Raw genomic sequence first — 15,259 nt, 5'->3', positions numbered from 1 at the left:
GAAACTTCAAAGGAAATCTCCAGGCGTTTTGTGTTGGCCTACTGTCCTGTACTGTGTAAAATTACTGACGTACGGTTTCTATCTCATCTGTAACGTTATAATCTGATATTGTCAAAAAATTTACCTTTTTTGTTGGTTTATTTGTTAGTTTGTGAGCTGATTTTTGGACAAAATTGACAATTAAAAAATTTTTAAGACGTGGTTTTTCTTTTTGCGGTTTTTGTTTTGTTTTGGTGATTGAGTGCCACAGTTCAGTTGGGAGTAGAATTTTAGGCTAAATTCAGCAGGACTTTTTTGTTTGCTTGTCGCTAATGTCAGCTTATGAAGCACCACAATTGGTTGACAACATGTGGCATTTGGTTATTTTATTACATACCATCGGCATAATTTTCGGCCGCTTCAAGCATACTCCCATTTTTTTTTTTTTTTTTTTTTTTGCTGGTCGATCACACTGGGTAGTGGTTAGACACTCTACATTCAAAGTTGTCTTATTTCATGCCACCTCATGAGCTCGTATACCCTCACAGAAAGAAAGATTCAAAATAGAAATACCCAAAAGTAAAATTACATTGGTCTTATATATTCTATGAAGCCAACTGTCAAACAGTTACAAAATCGTACATGAATGATGTATTGAACTTCATACGTGTGATCTAGACCAGCATCAATTTACACATCTTTTGTATTGTACATGTAGTTATCAAAATCTGTCTCGTGTTATTTTTAGTCATATAGATTGTCTATAGGCTCTAGAGCTCTAGGGGACCTAACATGAGACTTAACTCTATAACATGAGTAGGTTGCCTGGTACAAGTGTTAGTAGGGGCCTATTGTATAGTCAGTTGAGTTGTTCATAACTTCATGCCTTTAATAACATCTTGTGGTCTCTTAGACCCTAGCTAACTATATGGTACACATCCCAGCGCTGTAAAAACTTACAGTGACTGGGCTGTGTATATTTAGCCTGCTTTGCTGAGGGTGACTGAACTTAAATTACAGAGAGTATACTCTAATATAAGTGAAGAAAACAGCAAAGATTTAAAGGGTGTGTACAGTTCTGGTCGAGGTGAGGATTTAGCTTTTAACGTTTTGCGAGATATTCAGAAACCACTCTATGAGATGTCAAAGAGTACCCAGTATGCAGTTTTAAGGGGTATCAAAAGTTTATTCGATGAATATCGGTTTTGAAATGGCTGAGATATCCAAAAACAAGGTGAAACAAAGAGATCCTAATAAAGTTGTGGCATGTCGCCTTTTATTATTAGCACTTTTTTGGATATCTCAGCCATTTGAAAACCAATTTTCATCAAATAAATGTTGAATCCTTCTTAAAATTACATGTTCTTTCATATTTCATAAGAGGCTTTTCATTATCTCACTTAGGAATGTTCAAAACATGAATCCCCACCTCAACCAGTACTGTACAGTCCCTTTAATTTTCTTGAACTTTCAGCTGTATGCCATTTTTATATTTCACTCATTTTGCTGATTTGGTATTTAATTGGCTGTTCTGCAACTTTCATAAGAAAGCTTTAAATTGATGGTTAAGTTTTGGTTGAAATGGGGCTTCAGGTTTCCAACTTTTCATGAGATCATGAGAAATCTCTTAATAAAAGAGCTTAATTCTTAAAGAGGAATTCGAAGTTTATGGGATGAAAGTTGGTTTTGAAATATCTGAGACATTCAATAATAAAAGGTGGCCAGGACCCACCTTTTATCAGGACCACTCTGTTTTACTTTAAAAAAAAATATATTTTAGCTGTTTCAAAACCTATTTTTTGAGCTTATAATGATGATAGTTAAGATAATACTGGTACTATTATTATTATTACTATTATTATTATTGTTATTATTATAATTATTATTGTTGTTATTGTAATTGCTGAATATTATTATTATTATTATTATTATTATCATCATTATTATTATTATTATTGTTATTATTATTATTGTACTATTACCTCCGCCAGGGAAGGAGGATATGTTTTTAATTCAGTGGCATTGGTTGCTTTGTCTGTTTGCAGAACAACTCAAAAAGTTGTGATTGGATTTGAATGAAACTTGCATGAAAAGTTGATGAGTTGTAAGGAACAGATGTAGGATTAAACTTTAGTAGTGATCCGAGAATCTTTATGGATTTTTGAAGTTTTTTTTTTTTTAATCTTTTGCCAAGTAGGTCAATTATTTTCCGTAGTTCAAACTGCCCATATTTGAGGTTTGCATACACGCTGTGTCGCTCTGAAGCGCATGCTCTGTTTGGGTGAGGCACCGCATAGCTGCAAGCTGATGACGTAAACAAAATATTAGTGGAAAAATGAGCAAAGAAAATGGGATTCCATCAAGATTCGAACCCGAGACCTCCGGATTGCAAGCCTGGTGCTCTGCTGACTGAGCTATAGAAAGCCCTACAACGTAGTTCAGTGTTGGTCCCAGAAACCCTAAATTTTCAATGCTCGGATGGTCAGAAGCTATAGCAGTGTGTTTGTGTGTGACACACATGCACACACTTAAACCTGGCATTATATACGCGAAGGTTATCCTTCGGGTATATGCCAGGTTTAAGTGTAAACTTTTACTGTTTTGACTGATATGCCACCCCATGCTCATTATAATATGGATAGATAGAAGTTAGTAATAAACAGATTGGTACAATGTACATTGTAGCAGTTTTATCAAACTTACTGGTAACACAAGATAATCATGGAATTCTTTTTATCCCATTTTGCTGTGATATCTGTCTCTTACATGAGAGTGAACTATGCTGAAATGTATCACATACACTGTAGATGTAGGCCGTAGTCTTGGATTGTAAGCTTACTATTTCAAGTTAACATGAAGTCGACTTCATTTGAAGGCAGTAAGAGCTTTTGTCATTTACATGAATGCCTTACTCTGTCAGTTTAAGATCTTAAAAGTACCGGTACTGCAAATGAAATTGCATCATTCACAGATAAATGAGGTGATCGACTTCACTTCCTAATATTCATTCAAACTTCTCTAGCTGGTATTTTATACTAAATCAAAGGACCTTGCCTTTTGGAATGCCACGCCGGAGGACGCCCAGGAAGACAGCATCGCCTGAGCTGTTGGTGACGGAGACTGACAGTGGTGGCAAGGAGTACCATGTGACCCGCCACGCCCAGCTTGCCCTGGACATGTTGAGCCAGTGCTGGCGCCACCACCCTGGCCTGTGCGACACCACCATCATCATCGAGGACGAGCAGTTCCACGCGCACATTGCCGTTCTGATGGCGTGCAGCGAGTACTTCCGAGAAGTGTATAGTCTCACCGCGCAGCCGGGGAAGGAGTCGGCAGAAGGCGATTTGTCGCTGCCGGGGAAAACCGTCCGCCTCTCGCAGCTCACCGCTGGGTCATTCCGGAGCTTCCTGGAGTTTGCCTACTCAGGCAAACTCTGCCTCACCATGCAGAATGTGGAGGATTGGCTGCATGTCGGCATCACGCTCAAGGTGCATTCTGTCAAGGAGGCGGCCAAAGAGTACCTGAAGTCGCAGACAAACTCCGACAACTGTGTGGACATCATTGCCATAGCTGAGAAATTTGCTCTGGCAGACATCAAGCACAAGGCCAACCATGTCATGTGTGAGCGGCTGATACTGCTTTCTCAGTCATATCATGGTGAGTTTGTGATTGATATATTTTTTTTGTTACTTTTTTTAATACAATACCTTGTCTTTTGTTTTGTCTTGTATTGTTTTATTTATTATGCTTTCTTGTGCCCTTAGTCATGCAGCCAGATGCCATTATTTCCATATTCAGTACAATTGTTAGCTGTAGGTACAAGTACATCAATAAATTGGATAGGAAATATCAAATGTGATTTGTAACAGATGATAATAATTAAAAAAAAAATCACTAGAGTGACATTTCTAGCATTTTTGGGTAGATTTTCATGACAAACAATGTGAATGAGTATTTCAATTCAAACCAGCATCATACACACTTTCTTAGATGAGTGCTCTTAATTTGTTCGTTGGATATTGTGCAAGTTTCTTGTAAAGCTTACATTGGTTTTTTGTTTTTGTTTATAATTTGTTTGTTTATTTGTTTAAATAAAAAAAAAAAGGAATGTTAAATTACAGGTAATGTTAATGTTTCCAAAGTGGGTTAATGGTTTACAATGTGGTTAAGTGAATAAGACTATGGGCTTTCAATCATGAGGTCCGTGGGTCAAGTCCCCTGTCTGTAGCAGCCGTGCCCCTAGGCAAGGCACTTTACCCCTCATTGCCGAGTCCTTTGGAGGGGACTTACGGCAGTTGGCCCCTAGATTGCATGTTTATGGCATTCAGTGCTTCGTTAGCAGTCACTTAAAACAAATCAATTAAATAAATTCAAATTAGAATAGCAAAAATAAATTCAAATTAGATAGCAAAAATAAATTGTTCTTTATTCTGATAGGTTAATCAAACAAAAATATCCTGTAGATACAATGACCTTGGATGTAATAGTTATTTGTTACACTGATGGCATTTGACAGAGATGTATCAGCAGATAGACAGAAATTGTACAGTAGGTACAATGTTTCCATTGTTCATTCTCAGAAGATCAAGGAGCACCTGAGAAAGAGCAGTCTTCAGACGACAACAACGACTTTGGACCCGAGCCTGCTGAGAGTGGGAGTGAAGCTGAAAATCAACCTGTCACTGAGAAACCTGTCAGGAGGTCGCCTCAGCGGAAGCAACCCCTCAGACCTGCAAGGCAAGCGAGGTACCACTCACAGGCGGAGACCAGCCAGGCCTCTTCATCGCGCAAGGTGGAAACCAAAGCTGCTCTGAAGGCCGTGATGCACAGACCTCGCAGGACTCGAAAGCACCCGGAACCCAGAGCCCCCTCGCAGAGGGTGTCAGCCATGAGACAACGAGCGTTGAAGGCAAAGAGGGAAGCTATTGGTGTTGCGGCTCGATCGAAGCCTGAATACTCATGCAAATTTTGTGAACTGGTCTTTCCGAGATACCGCGAACTCCAGGCGCACTACACGCAGGACCATGCCAAGTGCACCACTTGCAAAAAGATGTTCAGACACCCCGATGAGCTCCAGAAGCACCGAGAGGAGCACCGAAAGCGCCGTCGAAAGGTAGCCGAGCGATCCAAGTGCTACACGTGCCCCTTCTGTGGAAAGAACTGCCATTATAGCTCAGCCCTGAAAATTCATGTCCGGACACACACGGGGGAGAAGCCCTATGAATGTGAGATCTGTCAGGCTCGGTTTATCCAGTCAATCAATCTCAAACGTCACATCCTCTCCTACCACAAGGACGAAGAGCCCTATGCCTGTAACATCTGTGGGAAACGGTTCCGCGTGCTCGTCTACCTTAAGAGTCACGAGGTGACTCACAGCCAGGACAGGCCCTTCCAGTGTGAGGCCTGTGGTGCCATGTTCAAGCGCAAGAGCGACCTACGCAGCCACAGGCGGGTCCACAGCTCCGATAAGCCATATGCGTGCGACGTGTGCCTCACCAAGTTCAAGACGACTAATGACCTCAAGACGCACATGCTCATCCACAACGACAAGAAGCCGCATGCCTGCGAGCAGTGTGGTGCCACCTTCAAGCGCAGTGGCCATCTCAACAGGCACATGATGATCCACACCAACAAGAAACCATTCCAGTGTGATCAGTGTGGTGCACAGTTCAACCGCAAAGAAAATCTCAGGAGCCATGAGAGAATTCACAGCGGGGAGTTTCCATACAGCTGCAAGAGCTGCGATGCAAACTTCCGTCACCTTAGCAGCCTCAAAACGCATGAAAAGACGCATATAAGGTAGGGATCAGTGTGTCCCTTGTTAAAATCATCTACAAGTGTGTAGCCTCAATGTGCCATAGTGTACTTATGTTAAGTTCTTCGTGACTTCACAATTATTGTACTTATTTGGTAACCTTATGACATACTTTAAATGTACAATTTGTTCTTCTGCAACAAGCCATGTACACCTTGTTGCAATATCAACAAAACAAACTGTTGGCCCAACTGATTCTTATTTTGAGCTAAAAATCCTTGAAAAGTCAGTGACAAAAGCATGAACCATGATAATCATGATTGAAAGTTTAGAAATTAGAATAAGTTACTGAATTGTGGCATTTTTCCTGAAAGAACCAACTGTATGTATCAAAACTTCCAGAAAAAAAAGCAACAACTTTGTTTCTTGATACTTCACTTTGATATACAGTGTGAAGCCCAAACAGGCATTGGTAGTTGAGGAAGCTCCCCAGAACCCGAGGCTTCTGATGCGCCTGCTGACTCCTGGCGGCGAGACCCACACCCCGACCATCACCGCCACCAGTGATGCCCTCACCATGGTAGCAGCCACCATGTCCACACAGACGCAGGAGACGGAAGCCTTGCAGCTGGCCCAGAGGACTCCCACTGTCCCCATCCAGCTCCATGTTGCCTCCACCAGCCTGCAAGATCTGGCCGGGGTGGCCGGAGCCAGCGGGAGCATCGACATCAGCCTTGTCAACCTGGCCACGGGAACACTGACCCAGAGCCAGAGTTCCCCGCCGCCGCCGCCTTCCCAGACCCAACTCCAGCAGCCCTCGCCCAACCCCGACGCCCTGCTCACCCTCAACACCACCCAGGCCCTAGCCCAGGTCCAGGCGGAGGCTCAGGCGCAGATCCAGGCCCAGATGAACTCGCAGTCGGCCCCGCTGCAGCTGACCACCCAGCACCACATCCACAGTGGGACCAACCACCACCATGCCCACCAACATCACCAGACTTCAGGCCAGGTGGCAGAGACCCTCATCCAAGGCTCCATCCCTTCTGTGGCTGTACAGGGAAGTCATTCCTTCATGCTCTAATTAGGACCAAACACTCTCTGGAGCATTATGCAATGTTTGACATGAAGAATAGCATTGTAAGCCTTGCCTTGCGGCTTCTATTGTACTGTTTGTTTCCCCCCAATCTTGGCAAATTCTTAGAATAATTGACAATGCTTTGAAAGCAGGTTATGGTGTTAATTGTAAGAGTCTCTGTCGGTCCTTCCTACACATAAGTAAAGTATATGGTGGGTTACATAGCATTGATTATAACCTACGTATTGCTACTGATACACAGGTGAAACAAGCTGTTCAGTCCTGTGCATTTGATACCATGTTAGTCAATTTCGAAATCAGTGTCATTCAATGACTCACAGTCACTTGAGCATTACGTTGAGTGAACACAGTTTTTGCCTACTAAGTACCTGTACAGTACTATGCCATTCTTGCTCCTCTGCTGCAAACGTTGGGATGGGGGGAAAAGTTTCAGAAGCAGCTCTTCTCTGAGTTTCACATTTCCTTTTGTTAACAGAGTAAAATCTAGTTAGCAGGATGGTAGACTTTTTATTGAGATCAGGCATAGTATTAAAAAGAAAACACAACACTTTGTTTACCATGTTTTAGCAGGATGGTAGACATTTCATTGAGATCAGGTAAAGCATTAAAAAGAAAGCACAACACTTCATTTACCATGTTTTTTTGCAAAGCAGCAAGATAAGTCACAGTCTCATTTAATCAGACAAAGCAATGATGTCATCACATCATAACCCTTTTGTCAATGTGTCCATTAGAGTCTGATATAATTATGATTTTTATTGATGATTCATGCAAACATAATCAATTCCCTGTACACAGTCGTCATTACTCTATAGTTGCATCAAGTATATGCTGCACAGATTTGCCAACTTTTACTTTTTTTCAGTATTTTGTACTTTTTTTGCCCAATATGCTGCAAGTTCTACGGAAAATACTGTTTTCCCCTAATGGTCTCACTATACAATATGTCTATTGCAGGAATGTAAAACTATTGTTTGTTGGTTTGTTTGTTTGTTTTTTCAGTCAAGAGCTCATGCCTTTTTAGTCCTCAGAATACTGCAGTGTGGTTTACAAAATTGGCATTTCTTGGCTGCATGGTAGGACTCATTGTAGTGGAGAACCAGCAGTGGATACACAACATACATTGTCTCCCTGCCATTGATCTCTATAGGAAGTAATAATAATAATAATATAACTAGAAAAGCACTCTGAGAGCACAGACCTCCGCCAAGCAGCAAACTTCTCACCGATGATCTTGCTCTTCCATAATGATCAGTGATTTCCACCCATACGTATTATGCATGCCGAAAAATCGCCCAATTTCCCAATATAGAAGCCTTTGTTTCGTCATGAACCCTCTACTTTGTGGCGTGCCTCGCCCTAGCAGAAAATGGAGCATATACTTTTCTGCGCGAATGAAAACCTCAAAAATGCGCAGCTTGAACTCCGAAGTTCATTGACCCTACCTGCCAAAATATCGAAAATCCTTCGTAAAATCCATAAAAGTTTCTGGATCACTACCAAAATTTAATCATTTGTTTCTTGTGTCATTCTCAACCATTCCTGCCAGTTTCATCTAAATCCGTTCCCAACTTTGTGAGTTATTTTGCACACGGACTGAAACAAACAAACAGTAACGAAAACATAACCTCCTCCCTTGGCAGAGGTAATAATAAGGTCTTATTTATCCGGGTAGCCTCTTCGGTGATTTCACTGCTCTACCAGAGGGATGTGCCATTATTATTACACGTATTACCCTAGTGTTGCCAGGTACCCATTTATACGTCTAGGTCTAGAGGGGCATGGTGGGTAAAAACATCCTTTAAGGATGTAAGCACTTGGCGGGAATCGAACTTAGGTCTTCCGATTGGGAGTCAGGAGTCATATCCACTATGCCACAGTACTGCATGTGGATATCTCATTGGCCCATTCCTGCTATATGAATAACTGAAGCCGCCACGCCGCCACGTTTCCATACACACTCGATTGGGACTTGCAGGCATTGTGGATTAGTCATTTCCTCTCGTACCATCCCTCTCAAGATTCCTGTCAGAGGTACCACATATGCGTGGTAGACTACAAACCACAAATTGTTGAACCACCTTGCCATGGATGCTGTAATGACGTGTTTTGAGAGATTTTGCATATAAAGAAAAAAAAATTGCTATCCTTCCTTTTATTTGCACCATATGATTTCATCTAAAAAAAAAAAAAAGAATTCTCTGCATAATGTGAAAAAGGTGTATAATTTTTTTTCTTCTTATGCTGATGAAGTCATTCTTTAATGCCCAGTACTCTTGCCAGTAATTACTTTCAACCCTAAAAAGACGGGGGGGGGGGGGGGGGGGGCTTTTTGGGCCCCCCTCAACATTTTTCACGATAAACCTGTAACATAAAAATCTCGCGCTGCGATGTTTCAGGACTTTTTTCTTTGAAGTCTTGCGCAACTTTTGAGACCAAATTCGCGACGCCCAGGTACGCGGTTCTGAAGTTATGCAATATTTTGTAAGTGCATGTCAAACCTGAAATTGCTCAAAAACGTGATTTCATATACAAATCCAATGCAAATTCTCATAAGAAATTTTTAAAACAAAGTACAGAAGAAAAAAATTTTGATACCGCCATTTTTTTGAAGTACATTCAATAAGAATCCTTAAAAGAGTACCTAGACCAAAAATTAACAGTTTTGGACTCTTATTTACAGATTTACAGCCAATTTTTCAATTATATTCATAAATTAGCATAATTAATTTGTTAAAAATAAATTTGAATAATTGCGGAATAATTGCCTATTCAGTTTTGCAGATTACCTTGTGGATGACGCGTGTGCCAATTTTCCTCGCGGTCAAAGGCCAAGATCTGGGGGGGGGGAGCTGAATGAGCCCCCCCCCCCCCAGTCTTGCTAGGCATCAAAATAGCCCAGTCTTTTTAGGTTTAAACCGTTGAAGACTAGTCCCGAGTATTCTCGGGCAGGTTATGGGAAATGCACGTTAATGCAAAATCAGCTTGTCCTCAACAGGTTAAAGGGATCGTATAGTTTTGGTTGACCTAATTTCAGGTTTCAAAAATTTTTTGGTGAGATAATGAGAAACCTCTAATGAAATATGAAAAAGCATGTAATTCTATGAGGAATCCACCGTTTATTGATGAAAATTGGTTTTGAAATGGCTGAGATATCCAAAAAAAGTGTGATTCTAATAAGGTGTGGGACCCACACTTTATTGCGATCGTTTTGTTTTCCTTTGTTTTTGGATGTTTCAGTCCTTCCAAACCCGATTTTCATCAAATAAACTTTGAATTCCTCTTAAAATGGTATGCGCTGTACTATATCATAAGTGTTTTCTTGGTATCTCGCAGAAAGTCAAAAGCACAATTCTCATCTCCACCAATACTGTACCATCCCTTTAAGGTCAAGCCTGCTTTTAAAGGTAATATGTTTTTTCTATTAAAAAAAAAGTCTAAGCATGCATACACATTATATTGGGGTTACTTTTTTTAGGTATATTTTTTCTTTTCCTTTAGAAGGACTAGGATTCAAGTTCCTACACAGGCAGCCAGGGATGAGAATGTCTACACTCATACATGTACTTCTTATCCAGGTCTTCAAGTCTTGGCCAAGGTCATCAACTATTTTTGTAATGATGCATCACATTTCAAATTGCATTGATATGTGTTCATATTTCTAAGTACATTGTATGTATGATCACATGGGAATTATGGCCACAGGTTTGTTGATGTTCAAATTTATGATTTGTTCATAGATCATACAAAGGAATATTTTTGTAAACAAACTATGTAGTGGATGTGTTTGTTTGTGTATGTGTGTGATACTCGAAGGCTGGAATATCTTCAATACAAAGTAAGAAAATAAAGATATTTGTTGGTGGGATGTGAGGATGATGCTGAGTTGCACCAAAGACACCATCATTCAGACATTGTACTGTAGATGCACAAATTTTTGTGGTACATTAATTTTGGCATATTTCGCGCAACTTCTGGCTAGCAAGAATTCTAGAACCCACGAACATATCTTCAGTTTTCTCTGCATAACTCGAATGGGTCGACAATTGTGCAGCACAAATTCAAGAACCTGCGAATATGTTTTTGAGCGACTCAGCATGAAAAATTAATCACGCAAAAATATAGACATGTACAGTATATGACCTACCACCACGTAAGGCTGGAAAAGTCACCAAACTTTGATAATCTGTCATCCGTAATTGTATCTATTTCAAACCAGTAAACATTTCAATGTTGCAAGTGTATGTCCCAATTCAGTTCCACAATCCTACAAAAGAAAAAAGCAATAAAGCGAGGGAAAAGCTGCATTTTGTTTAGGTGCAGTTTTCTTGGCTTCAACATCTGATGTTATCAGGGGGTAACGTGGTGATGGGTAGTATTCATGTTTATAATTTTTGATATTCCACTCATCAGCTGACAGATGAAGCTTTGAAGATGGTGATTCTAGGGGCAAGCATCATTCATGGGTGTTTTGGATGTCTGTGTGCATGTGTATGAGAGTGTCTTTTAGCATTTGTGTAAGTGATGTGATTGCTGGTTTGAGTGACTTCATGAACATAACTCTGAAAAAAAAAAAAAAAACAAAACAAAAAACAAAACAAAAAAACACAATTGTTTGTGTTATATGAAATGCAGGCAAATCCTGCTATTATAAGATGTTGCCAATCGGACTGTGAAATAGTTCTCGGTCATAATGACATCTCGTTCCAACAGATGCCAGTAAGTTGCTACACAGATATACACGAGTAGGACTGAAGATTGTTGTTACCTACCTCGACTAGGAAGGAAGAAGTAATTTTGCTGTCATATCTTTGTGTTGTATAAGTTTACTAACGAGCAATTTCCCAAATAAGGGAGTATGATATTATAAAGCTGGTTTCTAAATCAATTGACTTCTTTTAGATTCACAACTGCACCTCACAGGCATTGTACTACTCCTCCATGGTTGAGAGTAGTTATGACGAGGTGCCAATCCATATGGTAGTCATTTCTAAATCTACAACTTTACAGTAGTGATGAGTTGGTCTGTGCTTTGATGTCTTTGCTTGTGTTGTGTGTGTGTGTTTGCACGAGTATGCAGATGAGGGCACATAATATTCATTTATTTAGTGTGTCCAAAAGACGAGTATATGATTATGCATTTGAAGGGGTTGGGGGAGGGGTGACACACTTGCACTGTTGAAAATGTATGAATGAATTTGCATGTAGAGTATCTGTAAATCAATGTCATTGCATTTAGAGATCATGCTTTAAGTTCAGCAGTACTGTCCATTAACTTCCCTTCTGGTACACTGCATGTCAGAGTGGTATGATATCTGGCAAAATTCAACCTCAAATATCAAATTACAATAGATTCTTTAATAGAAAATCCATGTAATTGATAATGCAGACTGTGAACTCCACTTTACAGTGCAATCAGTGTTACCCAAAAAGATTTCTTGTCACTCAAAATTCTGTTCAAGCCTCCCCATAATATACTGCCTTTGGGGGCAGCTAAACCATTACCGGTACTGTAAAATGAGGAATGCTTGGGTGCATTTTAATTTAGGGAATTTCATGAAAGCCAAGATTTTCGAAATTAAAATGCATGCAAAGTTCTTGTTTACACTATATGCATTAAATGCCAGTGGCAATTCGCGAAAATTTCGTGCCACCAAAAAGGCCGTCAGCTCCAATTCCTGAAAAATTTCATGCCGTGAATATATCTTGTTTTACAGGGACCTTGCGCTAAACAAATTCATAGAGATCTCAAACAACTTGACCAAACAGAACCACACAAAAAGAGTCGAGAAAAGCATGTTTCCAGTCTGTTTTTATTGTGAAATTACGTCTTGTAATGTCTGGTACAAATTTGTATGCATTTTTTTTTTCCATTTCCCCCTCATACCCTCATTCACAATGGAGCACCACAAAATGGTGGATGGCGCAACATTTTTTTTTTGCCACATAAATATGTGTGAATGAGACAGTAAGAAGTATTTACAGCAAACAGGTGATTCAAATCCACATGCGTTATACACAAACCCCTGAAAGGGCAGCCCTCCAAATGATTCACAAACACAAATGATAAAACAATGACCCTTCTTTTTCAGTTTCCATTCTTTTCTCCAAGCAAAGGCATTAGTTACACTCAGACAGTGATCCTTAACTTTGAGGACAAGCTAACTTCAAGGATAAGCTCGTAGTTGAGTATGGGGTGCCAAGTGTTGCATGGTCTCTCTCGTCACGAAATCCACCAAATGACAATTCTGTGATGAAATTGTTATTTCGTTGACAAAATTGTCATTTTATGACAAAAGAGACAAATGTGACACTTGATGCCCCTACTTAACTACGAGCTCATCCATGAAGTTAAGGATCACTGTCTGAACGTAACTCTTCTGAACTTCCTCTCTCTCTCTTAGTCCACCAGCCACCTTAAATCCAAGTAATGAGGCAGTGATAATTGACCTTCAAATAACATGGAATTCAAGTGCTACCATGACGACAGATGTGGAACAACACACAAAATATTATCCCATCAGATTCCAATACATTATACACAAAATCTCCACATATTGTTTTAAAATATGAATTTTAATAGCATCATGATATAGCTCTAAAAATACTGGACATTTAAGGACAATGAAAGAAATAAAATCAACGGGAAAGTGCCACCAAGCTCCTTTTGTGGATACATTGTGAGATATACTTAAAGAACAGACAAATTAGAAAAACTCTGTGATCCAAGCGAAGTATGTCCAGACTTACACGCAATATATAGGGATGACTGTACGCCATTTTAGCAGGGAAATATTACATGGTAATGTCACATACAAAAATGACACCTTTGCATAAGTTTGCGTTATATGTTTTCGTTTATGTTTTAAATAAAGGGTAACACATACATGCCAACGATGCTAAAATATTCCCTAACATTACATGTCATCAAACCACTGTCGAAAGTTATATTTTCCAGCCATAACATGACACCTATTCTTTTATACCAAATGAAGCAATTTTGTTTCAACAAATGTAAACCCTGAATACAACCTCTGTATCAAAAACAAAAAACCCAACAACTTCAATTTCACATTTATATATAAGTGAAATGACATTGTTGAATACTGCAAAAGCCATTAAAAGGTTTTAATTAAGAAACAAACAGAAACATTTGCAATCTCCCATATGACATTCAATTATTATTTATTTATTTATTTATTTTACCAAGATATGGGGAAAACCAGTATAGCATTCAATGTTGACGAAACACTGTAAAGACTCAAAGGAAAAGTTTGCTGCTACATGCTGGAAAAAAAAATCATATACCAATGGGGCAACATTTTGGGCATTATACTGATGAGGTGAATTTATGCGTGATATTCAACAAACAATCATGTCATCACATTTTTCTACCTGTTTCTTGAAGCAAGGCGAATAAAATAAAGAGTTTTGCTACACTTAGGAAGGTATTTGATGAAAAACTGTGATGTTATTCCCTTTCCAAAACACAGAGATAGGGAAACATCTATATACTTTCTGCATTTACTCTTCTGTCTCTCTAACCTCAACCAACCCCCCCCCCCCCCCCCCCCACTGCAGGGGATGAGGGACTACACGCATGTATGTTTCCCTAAATCTCCTGTAAAGGGGTACTTGTGACTAAACAAAATCTGGCCTGGCAATTTAACTTTTATCCAGGAAATTTCTTTTAGAAATGGGTGTTTTTTTTTTCTCTCTTTCTCTTTGAACTCCTAAGAAATTCAAAATCAAGGGTTGGGAAATATCTTGAAAATCTGGCAAATCCCAGGATCAAATTCCCAAAATACCTGCTAGTTTTGAAAGCTCGAAAGCTCATTCCTCATTCCAGATTTTGTTTGTTTTTGTTTTGATTTTTTTATATTTTTTTTATTGAAGAGTAGAAACATTGCCCCCAGTTTCCCCTTGACTCAATAGTTGGATATAACATAACAGTAAGCAAAGCTGTTACATATCTCTTATACACTTTGTCATATACCTCATACAATTGTAGTTTTACCTGAGATGAGGTGAGTGTGTGTGTGTGTGTGGTGGGGGGATGTCTGTCTTTAGATGGGGGTTGGAATGAGGGCTCACCTGAGATAGGGGATGCATTGAGCAGTGTTTTGAATTTAGGGGGAATTTTGGCAGTCCAGAGATGAGAGGGTGCTTTCAAAAGGAGGAAATAAGTATATGTGTTCCCTCAAAAACACTGGGGGGGGGGGGGGGGGGGGGGCTCTCTAAGCACTTAGCAGAATACTTGCCTTCAACCTGTGGGTATAAAGGGAAATGGGGAGCCACTTATGATTTGCAAACGATAGACAAAACATAACATGTCACAGCTAGGATTGATTTGATACACTTGACCACCCTTTCCTTAAAAAAGACACTATTTGTGTATAAGGCAGATGATACTGTCATAGCATGGTGTA

General features: G+C 39.7%; 1 protein-coding gene across 1 annotated transcript; it reads left to right on the top strand.

Annotated features, from left to right (window-relative positions):
* The first annotated feature begins 3,011 nt into the window (after positions 1 to 3,011).
* Positions 3,012 to 7,503, top strand: LOC140241714 (uncharacterized). The gene is made up of 3 exons (XM_072321463.1): positions 3,012 to 3,636; positions 4,563 to 5,778; positions 6,185 to 7,503. The coding sequence occupies exons 1-3, from the start codon at positions 3,042 to 3,044 to the stop codon at positions 6,813 to 6,815; spliced, it is 2,442 nt and encodes an 813-aa protein (XP_072177564.1). The 5' UTR covers positions 3,012 to 3,041; the 3' UTR covers positions 6,816 to 7,503.
* Positions 7,504 to 15,259: the final 7,756 nt, after the last annotated feature.

Source organism: Diadema setosum, chromosome 18, assembly GCF_964275005.1.
Source record: "Diadema setosum chromosome 18, eeDiaSeto1, whole genome shotgun sequence".
NCBI classification, from domain to species: domain Eukaryota; kingdom Metazoa; phylum Echinodermata; class Echinoidea; order Diadematoida; family Diadematidae; genus Diadema; species Diadema setosum.
This window is presented reverse-complemented; position numbering and strand designations above follow the sequence as displayed.